The sequence below is a fragment of the Sturnira hondurensis genome, unplaced genomic scaffold, assembly GCF_014824575.4.
Source record: "Sturnira hondurensis isolate 20B ecotype Veracruz unplaced genomic scaffold, ASM1482457v3 Scaffold0024822, whole genome shotgun sequence".
NCBI lineage: Eukaryota > Metazoa > Chordata > Mammalia > Chiroptera > Phyllostomidae > Sturnira > Sturnira hondurensis.
The window spans coordinates 123,898-142,742 of record NW_028097453.1 but is presented as its reverse complement, the minus strand read 5'-3'; the positions used below and the strand labels follow the sequence as shown (position 1 = coordinate 142,742).

Genomic DNA, 18,845 nt, shown 5'->3' with positions numbered 1-18,845 from the left:
GGCACCAGTGCGGGAGGTTTCAGTAAAGGGCTGGAACCTGGGGAGAAACTTCCTCCCCCAAGCACCTCCGAAAAAGCCATCTGAGCTGATGGCCACCCACACCCCAAAAACAACATTTCCCGTGACTCCACGCATGGCAGCTCGTGCGCTTCTTTTATTATTAAATATATAAGCAGCTTCCTATTTTTTAAATAGATATTTAAATGACTTTATATAAAATAATTCACCACTTCCAAGTATAAAAACAAAATCTCACAGTGTGTGAGCCAATGTTCCCTCTCGGCTTTCTCAGAGAAAAAGAAGGGTTTCCTGTGCGGGTGGCCGGGGGCCCCCCAGTTCCTGGGTCAAGAGAGCAAGTCCAACCCACTGCAGAAGCTCTTTGCTTTCTTGACTTATAAAATACTATAGGTTTAAGGGGTGGGGATGAAGGAGGAATGCCTTTTTTGTGTTTTTTTTCCCTTCCACTTTCAAATACATACGTTCTAGCATCAAATCTAGAGTCTATGACTAGAAGGAGGAGCCCCGTGGGGAAGTTCTCTGCCTCCTTCCCTCAGCGGGCAGCAGCGGGCAGGTCGTGGGCCCCAGCCCAGGACCCAGGCAAGGTGGAGTTTTTAAGTGGAGGGCCCAGGGAGCAGGAGAGGACGGACGTGGCAGCACAAGGCAGACTTGAAGCAGGTGCCCTGGCCCTCCCCCGCCCAGGCTTGCCTGGTCAGAGAGATGGTGGCTGTGGGTGGGTGGCTGGGGTGAGAGCTGGAGGTAGCACTGCCTACCAAGCTCCTAACAGGGACCACCCACCCAGGCCCAGGTCCCCGCGGGCAGTGGCCTTGCAGCTGTGTCTGTGGCAGAGGCCACGGGTGCAGACGCCTCCCCCCAACCTCAGGGGCATACCCCTCATTTCAAAGACCCTCCCTGTGCCTGTTTCCGCCCTCCCCTCCCTTTCTTCCCTCCCACTAGTCACTTCCCTTTGGGGAACATCAAAGTGCAAAATGCAGAAACCTGGGCCAACAACACAGCCTAGAGACCTGCTCTGGCTGGTGGCCTAGGCAGCTCTCCTGCCTGGATCCACCCCAGGGAGTCACAGGCCGGATCAGCAGAAGGTCAGGGCTCCGGGGCTCCCGTGGTTCACGGGCGAGGCCGGCTCGGGCGCTCAGTGCAGAAGCTGGGGAGAGGCTGGAGGGATGGGAAGACGGACGGATGCTTGTTCACGGGATGGACGGGTGGGCCGTACAGCAGGCAGGTTCAGTCTTCACAGTGCAACGGCTTCCTTCAGGAGGGGGCCTCTGTGCAGCCCCGCAGAGGAGCCCTGGCAGGTGCCGGAAGGGCAGCAGGGCAGGGGCCAGACCTGGTCTTCGCCTTGGCATCTCAAGCCGGGCAGGTACTGAGGGCACCAGCAGAGGACACTTGCGCGAGCAGAGCCCAGCAGGCCTTCTCTTGCCATCTTCTGGGCTGCATGCCTTTCCCAGAAACCCGGCCGCCACTGGCCTGGCCTGCCCTGTGAATTGCATGCCTCTCTCCCTGGGACAAGTCCCTGCTTGTTGGGGTAGGGAATCCATCCCTTGGCATCAAACAGGTCCTCTGGGCACGAGGGCTCTTCCATTCCTCAGCGTCCACATCCATGGGCCTCTGGCTCCCGGGCCCAGGGGCCGGCTTGGCAGAGGGTAGGAGGAGAGAGCAGCCCCTGAGGGGCTGAGGGTGCTAGGCTGGGCTCGCCAGCCTCCCTCAAGTGGGTAGGAGCCTCCAGGGCCCACGATAAATATCAGCAGTGCGGGGGGCATCCTCCAGCCCTCTCTGAGTCTGTCCAAAGTCTGTGGGTCAAGGGCGGAGGGACCCCGGCCTGGCTGCTCTGGTCTCACTGGGCAGGCGTGAGTTCTCATGGAAGGCAGGCTGTGTTCCTGGGAGAATGGCTGAGGAGGAGGGTGGCGGGCGCCACCCCCCACGGTCTCCTGCCATGGAGAGACTGTCCTGTGCGCCCAGCTGTAGGGGAGAGAAAGAAAAGCTTGTCAGCGTCAGCAGAGTGGGGATGGAGGGAGGGGTCACTGAGGACACGGGCTGGGGAGTTGAGGCTCAGGCGCTCCTGTGGGCCGTGGGCGGTGCTGCAGGCAGGGCCTTCCTTCCGTCCTCTCCCTCGGCTTCCCAGCCGCCCCAGCCACCGCAAGGGACCAGGCAGCTTTCTCTGGCAGGCGTCCCAGCCACGGGCCAGACTGCCCTCACCTCTTACCTCCTCCTGGGGAAAAGGAACCACAGAGGGAGGCAATGAGGCCTGGTGGAGGTCTGAGCAGGGACAAGGGGGGCATTGCTCAAGCGAAGGGGTCTGACAGGGAAGGCAGGGGGACCTGAGTGTCCTGAGACCCCTCCTCAGGCAAGACCAGCTTGCTGGCTGTGGTCCCAGGGCGAACCCTGCTAACTCTAGTGAAGAAGAGAGTTCTCAGTCCCGCCTCCATGTCGGTCATCACAGAGGGTCACCACACACAACCATCGGGAGAGTGGTGCAGAGACAACTGAAGAGGAAGAGCTAGAAGTAGTCCCGAGACAAGGAAACTTCCCCCCGTATCACTTGGCATACTCCTTCCGGATGGGAGTCAGGGCCCTGCGCTCTCTCCACCCCACCCCCATCCTTGTCCCCTTGCCCAGCATCCTCAGAACGCTTTGTTCCCAGACCAGAAATCCCCTGGACTCCATCCAGCAGTTTGACTCTGGCCCCTGTGCGGAGCTGCCCTCCCTGACCGTCCACGGCCCTCCTGGCCAAGCCCGTGATGGGCAAGGGGAAAGATGGAACCACAGCCTCTGGCTCCCGGCCCATTCCCATGCTCTGGAGGGAGAGGACGGGGTGGGGGGAGGCATAAACTGGACATGAGCCACGCTGGGTACAGCTGGCTCACAGGCACTGCTGGGGCCAGCAGGGAAGGAGGGCTGAGTGGGTGAGCTCCAGCCTGCTGCCCCGTCTCCTGCTTCCCTGGAATGGAGGGGTTGGTGTCATGTCTTCTTTCTGAGGGTCCCTCTCCCATCTCTTGTCTGAGTGGCAGTCAGTGTGGGGCTGGCCCTGAACCTCCCTGAGTCCCCTAGTGCCTGGCCGGAGCCCACCTAAGGGCTGTCGCCACAGATCCAAGGCAGGCGTCTGGATGGGGCCCCTACCCTGGCTTCCCTCTCTGAGTGAAACCGGGAGGGGAGGAAGGCCTGAGAGTAGCCAGGCATGGAAAGGAGCATGAGACTGCACAAGGCAGACGGCCGAGACCCTGGGGACAGGCTGGCCACTCGCCAGAGGGTGGTACAGCGCTGAGCCACAGAGTCCCCAGGGACCCCAGTCCACCCTCTGCCTGGCAGTCCTGAGGGGTCTGGGTTGTCCCCACAGCCCGGCCTGTTCCTGCCTGACCTACTCTCCCTACCCACAAGGTTGACCCCAAGATTCCAGCTGCAGTAGTTTTGCTCTCTTCTGCATGGGGTCCCCTGGCTTAGAAGATTTCTCAGATCCCTTACCTGCTAGGAGTGGCCCAGACCTGTCACCCTACACCTGGGGACCCCCTAGAGGGTGTGACTGAAAAGTCGAATGGGGCGCCCCGCCTCATCTGCCCGCCAGCCAGTCAGCAAGTCAGGCTCTCAGCCTGCTTGGCCAGTGAGCCAATCAACTCCCCAGTCAACAACTAACCAGTTAGACAGTTACTAGCTAGTCCACTGGCCAGTCAGAGCCACCCAGCCTGCTGGTCAACCAGTCAGTCAGCATCAGTTAGTTAGCTGGCTAACCAGTCAGCCACAGGGCTGGTCAGTTAGGGAGGGCTGGCCAGAGTCAGTGGGTTAGTCAGCCCTGAAGCCAGTCGGTCAACATTTATTGCATTCTTGGCAAGTGCAGAGAAGCCCTCTTTGTTTCAGAACCTGGGATGGGAAAAGAAATGCAAAAACAGCGGGAGATGCAGTCCCTGCCCTCAAGGGGCTTACAGCCTTCTCGGGAGTGCAAAATGTACACGTACACATAAAACAGGAATTGAAATGTATAAAAACAACATCCAAGTGTGTGCAAATTGATACAGTATTAACCAAATCCAAGAGAGCAGAGGGGCATGAAACAGAGGAGCTACCAGAGGGTGCTGGAGATATCAGGAAGACCTCCTGGGGCTGACTGTGGGTGAAGGGGGCGGGGCCAAGGGCGGGGCCACCTGGCCCCGGGCGGGGGGGCTGGGGGCTGGGGAGCCAGGGTCAGGTCTCTATCAACAGCGTGCGTGAGGACGACAGAAGGTGGCCATCAGTGTACAGCAGACACACTTGGAAGGGCCCGGAAGATAGAATTAGGATGGAAACAACTTCGGAGGTACAGGGAGAGGGGGCACGGCAGACCCCAATGGGGTGGTTTTGACAAAGGGTGAATATAAACCCCTGAACTTTGGTTAAAACAATCAAGTTGTCCAAGTACAGGATAGAGGTCTGGCTTGACAGAGGCTTAAGGTGGGGCAGTAGCTGGGGGTTTAAAAGATCACATGCTCAATATATGACAACGGTATGATGCAGTCGTTTAAAAAAGGAAAAAAAAAAAACGAAACAACTAATGCAATCTTAATCTGTACGCATAGCAGAATACTGTCCAGATCAAGGAAGGCAAGAGTCCCACTGCACTCTGAGCTGGTCAGACAACGTCTGGAGCACTGTGTCCAGGGCTGGGCGCCACATTCTCTGGGGGACATTGACAAACGAGTGTGTCCAAAGGAGGGCGACCGGGATGGTGAGGGGTCTGAAAACCACATCATATAAGGAATGTTTGAGGGACTTGGCCACACTTAGCTTAGAGAATTCTTAAAGGGGACATGGATAACTGACTTTACATATCAGGGGGCTCTCATGAGAATAGGAGGGAGGACCAGCGTGAAGGGTGGGGGTGGGCGTGGCCAGAAAGCGGGTTAAGCATCACGGAAGGAAGGACTTCCCCATGGTGCCATTGGCCGATGGCAGGGAGCTGACCTGGCTCTGGGAATGTGTGATTCCCAGAAGCTGGGCGAATCCCAGTCAGGGAGGCAGAGAGGGGAAGGCCCCTTTGGGGTAAGATGCTCGGCCCCATGACCTCTGAGAGCCCTTCCAAGACTGAGGTTCTACAACTCCATGAATCTGATCGCAGGGAGGCAGGGGTGATGATGGTCCTGGCTGGAGAGAGGGGCGGGCGCAAGCAGAGAAGAAAGTGGCAAGAGGCCCGTGGGCAGCAGCTGCGGATGGAGCTTGGGAGCCAGGCTGGAAGCGGCTGGCGAAGCACAGCCACTGAAATTCTCCAGGAGGGGAAAGACCTTACACAAGAGGATTTGGGTGGCTGTGGCATGTGGACGGTGGCAGGAGCCTGGAAGCCCGAGGCAGAAATAATGACCCAGTGCAGAAAGAACAGTGCCTGGCCTCAGATGGGCGGAGGGAATGGAGGGGTCCTGAGGACCCGGAAAGGGGGCATCCGCCAGCCCGGCCAGCCCGGGTGATGAATGGAAGACGGAGCAGGAGAGAGGGGCACAAGTCAAGTGCGTGGGCCCCCAGGGAGTTGGTGGTGTCACCAAGTTAGGGTGACTGGAAAAGGATGTAGCTCATTTTCAGGGGTAGAGAGAGATCCAAAGCCAGAGTCTTACCTTAGAATTCCTTCTACACCGGAAGGTCCACCTGTCTGTCCTCATCCTGGGTGAGGGGGCTGTGGGCAGAGCACAGGACTGGCGTCAGACTCCATCAGCAGAGGCCGGCAGTGAGAAAACCCGAAAGTTTACCCCCCAACCCCCGCACGTGGGCTCTATCTAACGCTCTCAGGTTTAGAACACCCGATATCTAACCCTAAGAAAAAAATCAGGAAAGATCCTAGACAAATAGGAAAGAAGAGACACCCTTCCCCGTCTCCGCCCTCCAATCCTGTTCTGAGCTCCACAGCCTCCGAGCAAGTGGAAGAGGGTCTCCCCCAAACCTGGAGGAGACAGAGATGCCAAGACAGGCCTCAGTGCCTACAGAGCCTCACCTGCCCTCTGGTCGCTCCATGGGAGAGTCCACTCTCTGAGGCTCTCGAAGGCTCTGGGGATAGAAGACAGTGGGCTCACTGAGGAGCTGGAGGGAGCATGGCCCCACCCCGCCGCAGGGCTAGCTGGGGAGTCCGGGAGAGAGTTACCAAAGTCTCCCCCAGCTGCCCAGAAGTGGGGATCGGCCATAGGATTAGGGGAACTCCCTGGCGAGCCCCTGCAGGCTGTCTCCTATCCTGAGGTCCCCCAGCCCCGGGGAACACCCTGCCCTGGCCCACGCAGCATCACGTTCCTCCCACCTGGTTCTCAGCCTGCTTCTGGCCCAGGAAGATTCTTTCCCACGCCCTGCTGCCCCAGCCCTCCCTGTTGGCCTAACAGCCCGAGCCCTCCCTGTCTTCCCTCCATTTCGATCCCCTGCCCGCCCCCACCTTTGCTCAATCAGCCTCCCGTGTCTGTGCATCTGGAGAACCCAGGCCGAGCCTCAGCCAGCCTGCTACCAGCTGGACTTGCTCCCCCACCTGGCTGTGCCACTGTCCCCATGGGATGCCTGTCTATGTCATCGGCTCCTCTTACCCGGCGTCTCCACCCGTAGAACAGCAGTCCGCCCAAGGCCAGCAGGACCAGGATGACGCCGCCGCCACCAGATGCCAGCGGGGGGAGGAGAGGCTCAGGGGGCTGGGGCGTTGGGGGCTGCTTGTGGCCTGTGTCAGTCAAAGGAACGGAGTTAAAATGGGCGTGGGGCAGGGCCGCCCCCTCATGAGTTCCTCCTCTTTCCTGCCCCGCAGGGCTCCGCCGTGCCCTGGCGCTCCGCTTGCCCTGCAGCTCCCGGAGGGGCAGCACACTGCCCCAGGTGTGGCTGCTGGGAAGCCTTGGCTGAGCAGAGAGGGTGGAGGGACGGCTGAGGCCTTTCGGGCGCAGTGACGGGGTCCTGGCAGAGCCTGGCGCCTGGTGGTCTCCAGGTGGCAGAGTGGGACGGTCTGTCTTCTCAGGTGTGTGACTCCTGGTCTGGCCAGTGGGTCTCGCGGGGCCTGACTCAGGCAGGGAGGTGCGAGTTCCATCCACTGGCAGCCGGCCCTTGGTTGACCCAGAGGATGGAGGTGCCAAAACGATGTCACTGGGTCTGGAGCTCTCTGCCTGGACACGGCCTCCTCCCAGCCTGGAGGAGGAAGGCTCTGGCCCTTGGCGTCCAAGACCCTCACTAGCTTCTCCAGAGGCCTCTTCTAGGGCCCAGTCAGTACTCAGCACGAAATCAAGCACATCCTCTGACCCAGGGACGGGGCCCCTGGCAGGGGGGTGGGTCTGAGGTGAACCTCCTGTGGGGCCTCCCTCGATGCCTGGGGTCTCTGGTGACTCAAAGCTCTGGCAGGTGCTCCTGGGTGGTCGCTGCTTGGTGCTGCCCAGGTCCACTGTGCGAGGGGGCTGCTCACTGGGCAAGAGGGAACTGTCCTCTGTCCCCTCAGCCTCAGCCCAGGTCAAGCCAGCCAAAGGGGCGCTGGAGGGGGCAAGGGGCTGCTGAGGGGAGACAGAGGCTGGGTCACTGCTAGGGGTGGCTTTGGGGTACAGGCAGTTGCAATCAGGCTGGGTCGCCACATCTGAAAGAACCACAGAGAGGGAGAGAGAATGACGGGGAGGAGATAGAGTCACCAGCTTCTAGCACAGCTCTCCCAGAGGCACTGGAGAGGGGTGAGGGTCTGGGAGGCCCTGCATCCCCCAACTCAGCCCTGGGGCTGAGGACAGGACAGCACCGGAGCCAATGCTCGCGCCATGGGCAGCAGACAGGGAGGGTGCAAACTGCAGGACATTCGGGCAGGCCAGAAGGAGCAGGGGTTAGAGGAAGTCGAGCAGCAGCCTCAAGGACTAACACAGGACACCCGCAAGCCCCAGAGACACCGCACCAGCTAGAAGCAGCAAGGTGGTTTCATGCACAGCGAGGGCCACACTGCCGTAGCCATGGGCGGGGACAGGCTGGGGCCGGAATGTGGCAAGGCTTGAGGCCTCGGGATGGAAACAAGGAGACCGCACTTGGCCATTGGCAGGTGGCAGGGCCTGCCTCGGGGAGCAAGGTTGCGTGGAGGAGGGCACACGTGACACAGGACGCAGAGACGAGGACACTCGGGGAACATGTGTGCCACTGGTGCCAGCACTGGGAGAGTTGGGATGATGTTCAGACTTCAGATCCAGCCTGTCCCTTGAGGGGACACTCAAGGCATCCTGAGGACTTCCGCAGCCAGGGTATCCTGGTGGTTCGCAGCAGGGGTCCGGGAGTAGGGCCCCGACTCCACGTGGAGCCTCTGTGCTCTCCTCGGAACCCCCCCGCACGTTCAGCCAGCCTGTAGAGCCGGTGGGGAAAGCTGCCGTGCCTGCAGGGCTCTCCAAGAGGGCCCTCTTTTCCACTCCCTAATTCCACAGCCACCAGCACGTTCCTTCTTGATGCCTTGACATGCAGACATATGTAGGTGTACATGCACACACATGTCAGAAGAGACATGTGCTTAAGACCACCCAGAGGTACACAAAGCCACATATGTACACAGGACAAGCACGTCTACACACACAGGAGCACGAGTAGCAGCCAGGCTGCCTCCCTGGGGTACCTCCAGCCTCATGTCCCACCCCCAACCCCTGCCCTGGTCCCCACACCCTCCCCAGCCTCACACTTGCTGGCCCCTTGGTGCTTACCTTGGCTGGAGCATTCAGCAAAGCTGTCGCTGCAATCCTTGCTGAAAATGTCCTGGTTGTCTTTAAGGAGATTCTTCATTTCACTAAAGACATTCTTGATTTTCTCCAGCAACCAGAGGGGCGACTCAGAGAAATTCTGGACACAGGCCTGGAAGGAGAGCCGGTTCCCCCTGGGTGAGACTGACCACCAACCACATGTCTCTAGCTTGTTTGTCAAGTTCCCTGGGCTTCTGCCACATCTACTTGCTTTTTCTCTTTGATTTTCTCCCTCCCCTCCCCCCTGGTTTGCAGCGGAGTCAGTCCCAAGGCCAGGAGGTATGCCATCTATTCAGAGATGTGTCAGGCATATGGTAATTGCCTGGGAATCATGCAGTGAATGAGAGAGGTGGTCCCTGGCCAAGCTGGACATTGAGTCCCGCAATGCACAAGCGCTAAACCCATTGTTCCAAGCATGGGGAGTCCTGCGAAGGAGTACTGAATGGTCCAAGAGTATAGAAAAAGGGCTCAGGAGGAATGTCCCTAAGAAGGGACTACCAGACGAGCAAACATTAACCAGGAAAGGAGGCGGAGCTGGAGAGAGCTGTCCGGGCAGTGGGAACAGACTGTGCAAAGGTCCTGAGGCAGAAAAGAGCCTGAACTGTCAAAAGAGTATCAGAAGGCTAGAGTGGCTACGGTACTGCCTCCAGGAGGAAAGGGGCGGGAGATGCAACTGAGAGAGGTCAGCGAGGGCCAGTCCTGTAGCTCCTTGTTGGCCTTGCCAAGAACAGTTAGCCTCTGCCACAGAGCAAAGAGAACACGTGCCGGGGGTTACTGGGGAGGGGGCAAGGGGTGCCTCGGTGTGGAGAAGGGCCTGGAGAAGCCCTGGGGCTGTTTGTGCTTCTTCTGTGTTGGTGTCTTGGAAGGAGGCCCAAAGCGCTTTCCCCTGCTTCTCTCTACTTGGGGGACACAGGCTCCCCATACCCACCAGCGCTCTGAGACACCTCACACACGTACTCCCTTCTCTCCCAACTTTTGCGCAGCTCCTGCTCAGTCTGCTGACCAGGCTCCTCTCCTGCATTTGACTTCTGAACACTGGCACTCCTCAGGGCTCCGCCCTGGGCCCGCCCAGGTGTCACCCACGCCAGACAGTGCCATGCATGCCCGTGGCCTCATCTACGGCCTCCTTGCCGTGACTTCCAGCCACCAAGCTCTCCCTTAAACTGAGCAGCACAGGGAAGAACTTGACGGGGCTGCGAAGTGGTGGGCATCACTGGGTGCCCATGCCTGTGTACAGTAGGCCCTTCTTCGGTGTCTACCAGACAGGGGGTGGGGATGAGAGAAGACCTGGGCTCTGTCCTACCACTCACCAGCTTGGTGACCCTGCCCGAAGGAACTACCCAGTTTGGGCCCATTTCCTCCTCCGTAGAGTCAAAACGATAATCCTTGCCAGCTTCCCCCAGGGCTGTTCGTGAGAAGAACTAGGCTGGCTCCCTTGCCTTTTTTCATGGAAAAAACAGAGTTTCTCCCCAGCTCAGGAGCTCCGAATGCCTCCCCAGCCAAGCCCACTGGGGACTAGCTCCTCCCGATTCACCACTCCGGCCCTCCTGGACTACGGGCATTCATTTATGGGAGTCCCACAGGGCGAGCACCTCGTTGAAATGCCAGTCCCTGGGCCCCCTCACAGACCCAGTGAATCAGACCCTCTGATGAGGGTGTGCATTGGGAATCTGCATTTTAAATAAGCTCCCCAAGTGGTTCTGAAGCACATTAACATTGGAAAATCACAGATTGAACACCTCCTTAAAACAGGCTTCCTCCCTCAATCCCACGCTCCCTCTGGTGACCTCTCTCTGCCTCCTTGGAGCCGAGCCCCTCCAGTGTCCTCTTTCTGTTCACCCTGGGACGCAACCAGCCTCCACTCTGGGCTCTGCCTGGGACTGGGGCCTCCTGCTGGTCTCCCAGCCTCCAGGCTTCTCTGCACGGCAGCCAGAATGTCCTCACATGCAAATTAGGTCAGGTCACCCGCCTGCCTGCCCCGCCTCTTCACCAGGGCTGCCCCTCACTCTTTACATCAAATCTCACGTTGTTAGGACCCAGGCGATCCGGCTCCAGCCTCCGAGGCCTCTCCGCCCTTCCTGTCCACGCTGCCTGCAACCTAGCCTCTGGATCCTGAAGGAGCCCGCTCTGGCTCACCTCAGGGCTCTGACCAGCCTATTGCTTCCCGCTCGCCCATCATTGGGCCTCAAATGATTGTTTTCTTATTCAGAAACCCCTGTCTCTTCCTCCCCAACCCTGTCAAATCAGAGTCCTGCTTCTCCCTCCCAGATGGGGCTCCTTCAGGGTTCCCACCCTCACCTTCCCACCTTCCCATCCCTGGTCTCCTCTTCTGCAGAGCAGCTACTGCCACAGGTGCGCCCCCTCTTTGACCTCAAAGCCCCCAACGTAAGCTCCATGAACATGGGGATTTTTGCCTCTATTTTGCCTCCTGGTGTCTGGACTGGTGCCTGGTACAGAGTGGGCGCTCGCTAACTTTGTGGAAGGAAGGAAGGGTCCCTGTGGTTTGTGATTCTGTTTGCTCGTGCTATGGTGTGTTTCGTGGCTGCCAATCTCTTTTCACGACAAGCCCCGTGAGGTTCGGAACCAGGCAGCTCTTGTGCATGAAGACGCTAGTCAAGGCCTGGTGTTGCGCCTGCTGCCCGGATGTCAGTGGCGAAGGTGAGGGGAATGAAGACAGGAAGGAGAGGGCCAGTGAGCAGCGTGGTGCTGCGGGGTGAGGAAGTGCATGCAGTCTGGGCGTGTGGGCAGGGAGCGCACCACCGCAGCCACCCGGCGCCCTGACGCAGGGCTCCGGGCTCCAGGCCCCTCCTACCTTGTCCTGCTCTTCATCGTTGACCTTGGGGAAGCAATCGTTCAGCCTCACGGAGAGTTCCTGGATGTTCTTGAGGGCATTAGCATTGGAGGTGTTGCCTTTGAAGCTTATGGTGTCCTCCAGTATGTCTTGCACCAAGAGAAATGCCTTCCTAATGTAACACACTTGGTCTGTCTGGAGAAGGAGAACCTGGAGTTGATGGTCTGGCTGGGGAGACCAGGACCCCCAGCTGTGTGCCCAGTGCCCCCACCCCAGCAGAAGGAGGGCTGCAGCCTGCCCTACCCTGACCTCAGTCCTGACCCTGGCCCCAACCCCGGGGGAGAGGCTAAGGAAGACATTGCCCTTGGTTAGCCCTTCTTTCTCTCTCTTTGGGATCTGGCACCTCGGGGCGGTGGGAGGAGGGGGCAGGTGGGTAGAGGGAGGGAAAGGTGGACTCTGATTAGAGAGTTTCAGATTTCTGGAAGAAGCCTAGGAAGGTCGGTTCTGGGGAACTTCTGTCTCTCTCTCTCCGCCTCTCTTTTGGCTTGCTCCCACAGAAAGTCCTTTTCCATGTGCTTCCTTCCAATCCTGCGGCCACAGAGGTCACAGGAATAACCTCAGGGTTTTGTCTCCCTGCAGGTGGCAGTCACCTCCACAGAGGCTCTGCTTTTGCTCCTTATTCCTGGCACCGGATGAAGGAAACAAGAGAGCACATTCTTTGGACTGTGAGGTGGTCTCCAGATCTAACAGGAGCGTGCATGGGTCAGGTGTGTGGGAACAAGCTCTGGCACCAGGTGACTTTGTATAAAGCACAGAGATGTACAAACCTGGAGAAAGGGCTGGGATGGGGGGCGTTGGAAAGGCATTGTGGGCACCAGGAAGAGCTGTGCAAAGGCTCTGGGGCAGGAAGGGGCAGGGAACAGGGGTAGTGGGTGGGGCTGTGGGGTGGAGGGCAGGGGGGGCCCTGACAGGTTGAGGGGAAAGAAGAGGAAGTAGCAGATTAGGGTTCCGAGAGCTCCCCTTAGTGGCGGGATGAGGGGTGCAGTGGCAGCAGCAAGGGCGTTTAGGCAGCTCTTCAAATTGTCCAAACAGCTGATAGGGAGGCCACCCCGGCTGCACTTGGTGTCTGCTTAGGGAGGGGGGAGGAGGAGGAGGGAAAGGGCTAGACCAAGGAGGGTTTGCCTCCTGTGGAGGTATGGGTTTGCCTCAGGCCCTAAAGACAGCCTGCCTCTACCACTTACTACCTATGGTTCAAATCAGACCTCCACCACTTACTAGCTGTGCTCCCTTGATCTCTCTGGGCACAATAAACAAGATGAGTGAATCACACAGTGGTTCCATCAACACTGAATTAGGAATATGCCTGGAACACAGCAAGATCTTGACATGTGCCAGGAGAAGGGAGCAGCCGGGGACTTGAGCCCCTCCTTCTGCCCAGCCCTGGACCCTGGCACCCCAGGCTGAGCACCCAGGGATCCTCACACCTCATTGCGCCCAGCGCTAGGATTTCTCCAGCCTTCACGCTCCCACACGTACCCACCCTGAGAAGAGTAGCCCAGCGGGGCCTTGAAAAGAGCCCTAACTCACCAAGTTCTGATCTACAAACATAAAGGAGATTTTGCACGAGGTCTCCATCTGACTGTCAATCTGTAAGAGAGAGCAGGCCAGGGGTGGCAGGGCGTCCGCAGCTTGATTGAGCTTGCCTCACAGTGGGCACTAGAGTTTCTGGGTGGGTGGGGGTTTGCTCCTCACCCACCTTCCCCCAACCACACCTGAAAAGACAAACACGGGAAGACCTGTGCCTCCCACGTGCCCAAGGGGGGGGGGGGCTGCAGAGGGACAGGAAGTCTCTTCCTCCTACATCCCACTCCGTGAAATCTGGCAGATGCCAACCTGTTCTAGGGAAGAAGTATCTAAGAGGGAATATAGGACATAACCCCCTAGAGAGGGACTGAGCTCCCTGTGATAGCAGAAATTCAAACAGAGGCTAGATAAATTCTGAGGATCCAGGATCTGTAAGGGCTGGAGTTAAATGCCCGGGTTGCCCCCCAGGGCTGAGGTTCTGTGATGCAAAGCCTCAGGGAGGGGCTCCTGGTGCCCCTTAGCTTTCTGTGGCAGCTGCATGCAGGAGGAAATGTGGGGGGGGGGGGTTGCGGGGGAGGTGCTAAGTGAGGCAGGAGGCCCAGCCTACAGGCTCCAAGCTCAGGGCCCTGGGGCTGGCCTTTGCCAGTGGCGCCCCACCCTGCCTGCTGGCCAGGGAGATGGTCAATTCTCCCCTAAGCAAGACAGCAGACACTACAGCAACCTGATTCTGCTTGGCTGAATCACATTCGGAACTGTTGGTGACTGCTGGCCCAGTCAGAAGGAGGCACAGGCCCCTTGGTGGCCAGGGTGAGTGGCCATCCTAGCCCTAGGGATGGGACAAGAGCCAGGGCTGTGAGGGCGTAGGGCTGGGAGTTAGGCATGAGCCCCTGCCCCAGGTCTGGCGGAGGGCATGCTGCTGGGCTGACATCACGTTTGGGAATCCAGGAGCGGGAGGCAATGTCTGGGCACAGCAGGCAGACTGGGCTGGCCCCTCGGAGGACGAATCCCACTGAGGGACTTCAGAGTCCTGGCAAGCGTTCCCCCAGGCAACCAGCTGGCAGCCCACCCTGTCCCCTGCCTGCAGGGTAATAAGAGGGGGCTTAGGGTTGGTGGTCAGAGGCCTTGACCTTGAGAAGGCCAGTGAGGGGGACCATCAGTGTAGGCACAACCAGCACGGCCCTACCTCTGCCTGCCACCCCTCACTTCGTCCCATTGGCTCCTGCCTCAGTGTCCTCTGAGCAGAGAAAGCAGGGTGGGCGGGGCCACACACTCACCAGCTGTTGCAGGAGCTGCAGGTGTCCGTCGCCGATCATCTGGCTACAGTGCTTCGACTGCTCCTTGGCAATACTGCTGCTCACCAGGAGATAGACCAGCAGCAGCACGCGGCCCAGCCATGTCTGTGAGAGAGACAGCCTCGTTTCCCCCAGCTCTTACACTCCCCGGGAACCCCCACGCCCTCACACCTGCAGGGCTACCGGCTCTGCCCCTCATTCCAGGACCCAGTATTCCCCAAATCCAGCTTTCTTCAGGTTGCCCAACAGCCTCGCACAACCTTGCTCTCCCTCGATGACAACCCGAATGTCACCTTCTCCAAGAAACCTTCCCAGAAGAACCCAGGCCAAGTCTTACTCTACAAGGGCCCATGATGAGGGCTTGGGTGGCAGGCTTACTAATCCACAGTCACACAGGAAACTCCTCGAGTGTAGGACTTGATTCTACCCATTTTTCTGTTCTTGCAGCATCACACACTGCGCCAGGTATCTTGGGAGCTGCCCATTCCTCTCAAGTTCATGTTCATGCACTGGCTTCCAGACTTGAAGCCAGACACATTTCCCTTGGGCTCAGTCTTTCCTTCCACCTGCTTCCACACGGGTCTGGCTCTGCTACCGAAAAAGCCAGGGGCCCACACTCAGTTTCACTGGTCACCTAGCCCACACTAGAGACCTTCAGAGCCCTGGCCATGTGCGCGTGTGTGCACATCAAAATTAACCAGAGGCGGCGGCTGCGGCAGCAGCGCTAGGCCATCTGGCGGGCACCTGCCTGTTGGAGCCCTGTCCAGCTCTGCGTCCGGCCAGCCAGCTGTTAACAAGGGCCAGGGTGTTTTTGGAGACCTCTCCCCTCTTCAGCACCCAACTGGCCCAGTAGCTGCCGACCCCCAGAGTGGGGGGACTGGCTCCTGACACCCGGTCTGTCCCCTTCCTTCCTCTCTCCTTCCTCCTCACCCCTCAGCCCTCTCTCCAGCCCTGAGTCTCCCCTTCTCCAGCCAGAGATAGAGAAGGGGTGAATTGATGAGGTGAGGGCTGGCACCTTCCTGCGCTCCGGGCTCTGCCTCAGTAACCCAGAAGATGAGACAAATGCAGCAAGTGAACAGCACGTTGGAAAAACACAAAGAGGCTAGCTAGGAAACAGCCTACAGTGGCATGCTGATTTACATATGACTAAAAGCTCAAATGCTGGCCAGCTCTTACCAGGGAGCAGAGGTCCTGGCTGGGCTACCAGGGAGGCTGCAGCCAGGAGGGGCCTCAGTGAGGCCTGGAGAGATGGGGAGGAATTGATGTCCAGGAGGGAAGGGATGACCTGAAGGGAAGAGGCATGGCATGCCCAGTCCCACTATGCACAGGGATGCAGTGAGGGTCCTGGCCTGACTCGGGGGAGGGAGAATGTGGAGGAAGGAGGAGAGTCACGGTGGGAGAGGTGGTGGGGGAGGGACCTCTGGCTCTGCTCGGACAGTGAGGAGGTAGCTCTGGGAAGCAGTGGCTGTCCAGATACTCAGGAAACTGGGCCATGCAGGTGTGTGGGACCCAGGCCGGCTGCTACTGAGGCTCCAAGGCCCCCCATGTCAGTTGTGTGGAGAAGCAGGCCCCGGGGATGCTCAGGAGGACATCCCTGTCACAGGCACTTCAAGGGGAGGGCACTGCTTAACCTCCAGGGCTGCCTGGCTTTGGGTGATTTGTCGGGCATTGGGGTGAGGAGAGCGCAGCCACCACGTGGGAGGCTGACTTTGAAGATGGCCAAAGGGGACCACCCCTGCTCCCTGGAGCCCAATTTTGCCTCATAGGGAGATCTGGATGGACACCCAAGGGTTAACGCTCTAGCTTGCATCTGGCTAGGCTGCCTCTTCTCCCTCCTCCTTTCTCCCTCCCACCCACCAGCCTCAGCCTCTAGGGCAGCCAGGAAGGAACCTCCGTGGAGGGCTCAGAGAGACGCGGGACGTCTCTTCCCAGTTGTCCATCCTCACGGCCTCCCATCCTGTTCCATTGTCCCAGTGGACGGTCCCTGGAGAGACCCCGGCATAAGTGTACCCTCAGGCTGCCCTGTCTAAAAGCAGCACCCCCTTACTTTCCTCCTCTTGCCTCATGGTCTCACCTCCAGCTCCTTGTCTGGGTCTTGCAGCCTGTCACCTCGTCCTCCCCGGTTCTCCTCTGAGCCCTACCTCCCCTTGCAGTTGGGCTCTTCCTCCCCTGTGGATCTGCTCTGCCCTCCCTCTCACCCCACCTGCAACCCCCTCCCTGACCTTCCAAACACTTTTCTGCTTCTCTTCTCCCAGGTTTCTCCTCCCATTCTCCTCCAGGGCTCCTCAGAAGCAAACCCACTGGGAAGCCGCTTTCTGTTCCTTAACAGTGCCACCCTGCACTTTCTAGGAGTTAGGGCAGCTGCTGTCTGCGGTGAGGGCAGGACTGTCTCCATTCAGTCCTGAGCAGCCCCGGTCCACCGCTTCCCAATACCAAACCCGCCTCCCACCTTCCTCTATCCCCGCTAAGCCCAGAGTCTCACCCAACGAACTGCACCTGAGTTTGCAAGAAAAAAAAAAAATTCAGAGCTATCCCCAGGCAACTCCGGGGTCTGGTCCCTCCAAAACAGACTTGATTCAGTCCCCAAGTCCCCATGAGCTGGGCTTGTAGAGACTTGCCCAGCTCCTTCCTTCTGCCAGCAGTTCCCGGGCACAGTTCTATAAGGTGATGACCCCTGAATTTTCTCCATCCAAAAGCGCACACTCCCCAGCAGAACCTAAAGCACGTGTGGGGTCCATGAGGAAGGTGCCCCCTGGAGAAGGCGCCACACTCAACGCACTGCCACTCAGCCAGTCCCTCTGCAGTGGTCCGTCAGAAGCGAGAGGCAGGGGCCCCTGGTTGACACGGAGCTGCGAACCCCTCTCTCCGGCCAGCGGGTGGCTCAGTGTAGCCCTCCGTGCAGTAGGGAGAGCTGCCTTTCCTTCCCCGGGCAAGCGCTGCCGCCCCAGCAGCAGCGGCAGGGCCTCAGTGGGTCTCAGCCCGAGCGCCCTCGGGGCAGCCTGCATGCAAAGATGGAAAGGCGACAAGAGCCCGCCGGAGAGCCTCTGCAGCCGGCGCGCACGGACATTCGGGTCCGAGGGGCCGCGTGGCCGCCGAGCACCAAACCCTGTCCTGCGCTGCGACCGCCTCTTACCGTGGTAGGGCAGCGCCCGGCGGCGCCCCGCGCGGTCATACGGGCAGCTGGGTCCCGGCCGGGCGCGTCGGCCGCCCTCTCTCGCTTGCTCGCTAGCGAGCCGCTGCCGAGTCTGCGCCCCGCCGAGGGCCGGGCCGCTGTCGCGGGAGTAGGGAGAGCCGGCTACGGCGCGGAGAGCAACAGGCAAACTTTCACTTTCCCCAGCCGGCTCCGCCAGCTCCTCGGCACAGCCTTTTTAAGCGACTTAGGCATGTGGTTTATGGGAAATTACGTTGGACAGGCGCCAGGCGCGCGCGCGGGCGCGCGCGCAAACACACACACACAAGCTCGCAACACACACACTCCAGAGGCCCACTGAGCCGCCTCCCCGCCCCCACCCTCGGGCTGGGCTTCCCCGCCTGTCTTCCAGTCGCCTGGTCTTCTGTGCTCAACTCGGACAAGCAACGCCTCCTCCACTGCCTCGCTGCGGATTTTCCTTTCCTTCCCTTCCGCGCTCTCCAAGTGGATCCGCTGTTGTCTAACATTCCTCTCAAGGGACTTTCCCTCTAGGCCTGAAAATTCCCAAATCTGAGCAGGAAACGGTCTGAGAGCTGGGCAAACACTGAAGACTGGGCCTCCCCGGCGGTTCACGACGCAGCACCTGGTGGAGATTGAGTGAGCAGGACTGCAGGCAGCTAAGAGCCCCCAAGCAGCCTGCCCAGCCTCTTGTCTCCAATTCTGGGGGCAGGGTCCAGGCAGACAGGCCAGCTCCCTGGCCAGGAAGGGAGGGACTGCGTCCTGGAACAGGGAGCTGGGAGGCTCTGCGGTGTGCCAGGAGACACTCCAGGCACTTGACCTTCGGATGATGTAAATGCTGGCTTGTACCCTGCTCTCTCCTGAAGGCCAAAACCTGGGGCGATTGGCACCTGCGCCCTGGAGTTCCCTTGATGCTTTTGGAAATGCATTTACTGAGAAGATTAATCACATTTTGTCTCTGCACAGAATGACTCTAAATGGAGCCCAACAGGATGAGTCTATTAATTACAATGCCATTGTCAGGCCACCCACACCCACCTCTTGGGAAATACATGTATGATATGTGGCCTGGTCCCAAAGAGGCATCTCTGGTCACTTGCTCCAGCCTCAAGCAGGAATTTTACACCTGCACAGCCTTGCTCATTACTGGTCCCTCTAACCCTCACCCAGCTGCCTTCAGGGCAAACTCCGCACTCTCCAAGGCTGAAATCACACCATGTCCTCTGCCAGCAAAGCTTTCTTTAACTCCCCAGGCAGATGAATGGCTCCTTTCCCTGTATTCTCACCCAACTTGGCTCCTTTCTCCCCTGGGGGCTCAGATAAATTGTCATTCATTGATCGATTCCCCCTCCACAGTA

General features: G+C 59.1%; 1 protein-coding gene across 4 annotated transcripts; it reads right to left on the bottom strand.

Moving 5' to 3' along the window:
• Positions 1 to 438: 438 nt before the first annotated feature.
• On the bottom strand, positions 439 to 17,784 carry CSF1 (colony stimulating factor 1). Of its 4 annotated transcripts, none has more exons than XM_037038776.1 (10): positions 17,473 to 17,784; positions 14,322 to 14,444; positions 13,051 to 13,110; positions 11,485 to 11,658; positions 8,637 to 8,784; positions 8,102 to 8,287; positions 6,531 to 7,549; positions 5,960 to 6,012; positions 5,586 to 5,644; positions 439 to 1,974 (listed from the first exon to the last, which is right to left on the bottom strand). In XM_037038776.1, the coding sequence occupies exons 1-9, from the start codon at positions 17,509 to 17,511 to the stop codon at positions 5,599 to 5,601; spliced, it is 1,848 nt and encodes a 615-aa protein (XP_036894671.1). In that variant the 5' UTR covers positions 17,512 to 17,784; the 3' UTR covers positions 439 to 1,974; positions 5,586 to 5,598. The 4 variants fall into 4 exon arrangements, with proteins under 4 accessions (XP_036894671.1, XP_036894675.1, XP_036894674.1 ...); XM_037038777.1 differs by lacking the exon at positions 439 to 1,974 and adding an exon at positions 3,805 to 4,717; XM_037038780.1 differs by lacking the exon at positions 8,102 to 8,287 and having other exon boundaries at positions 6,531 to 6,658; positions 17,473 to 17,781.
• Positions 17,785 to 18,845: the final 1,061 nt, after the last annotated feature.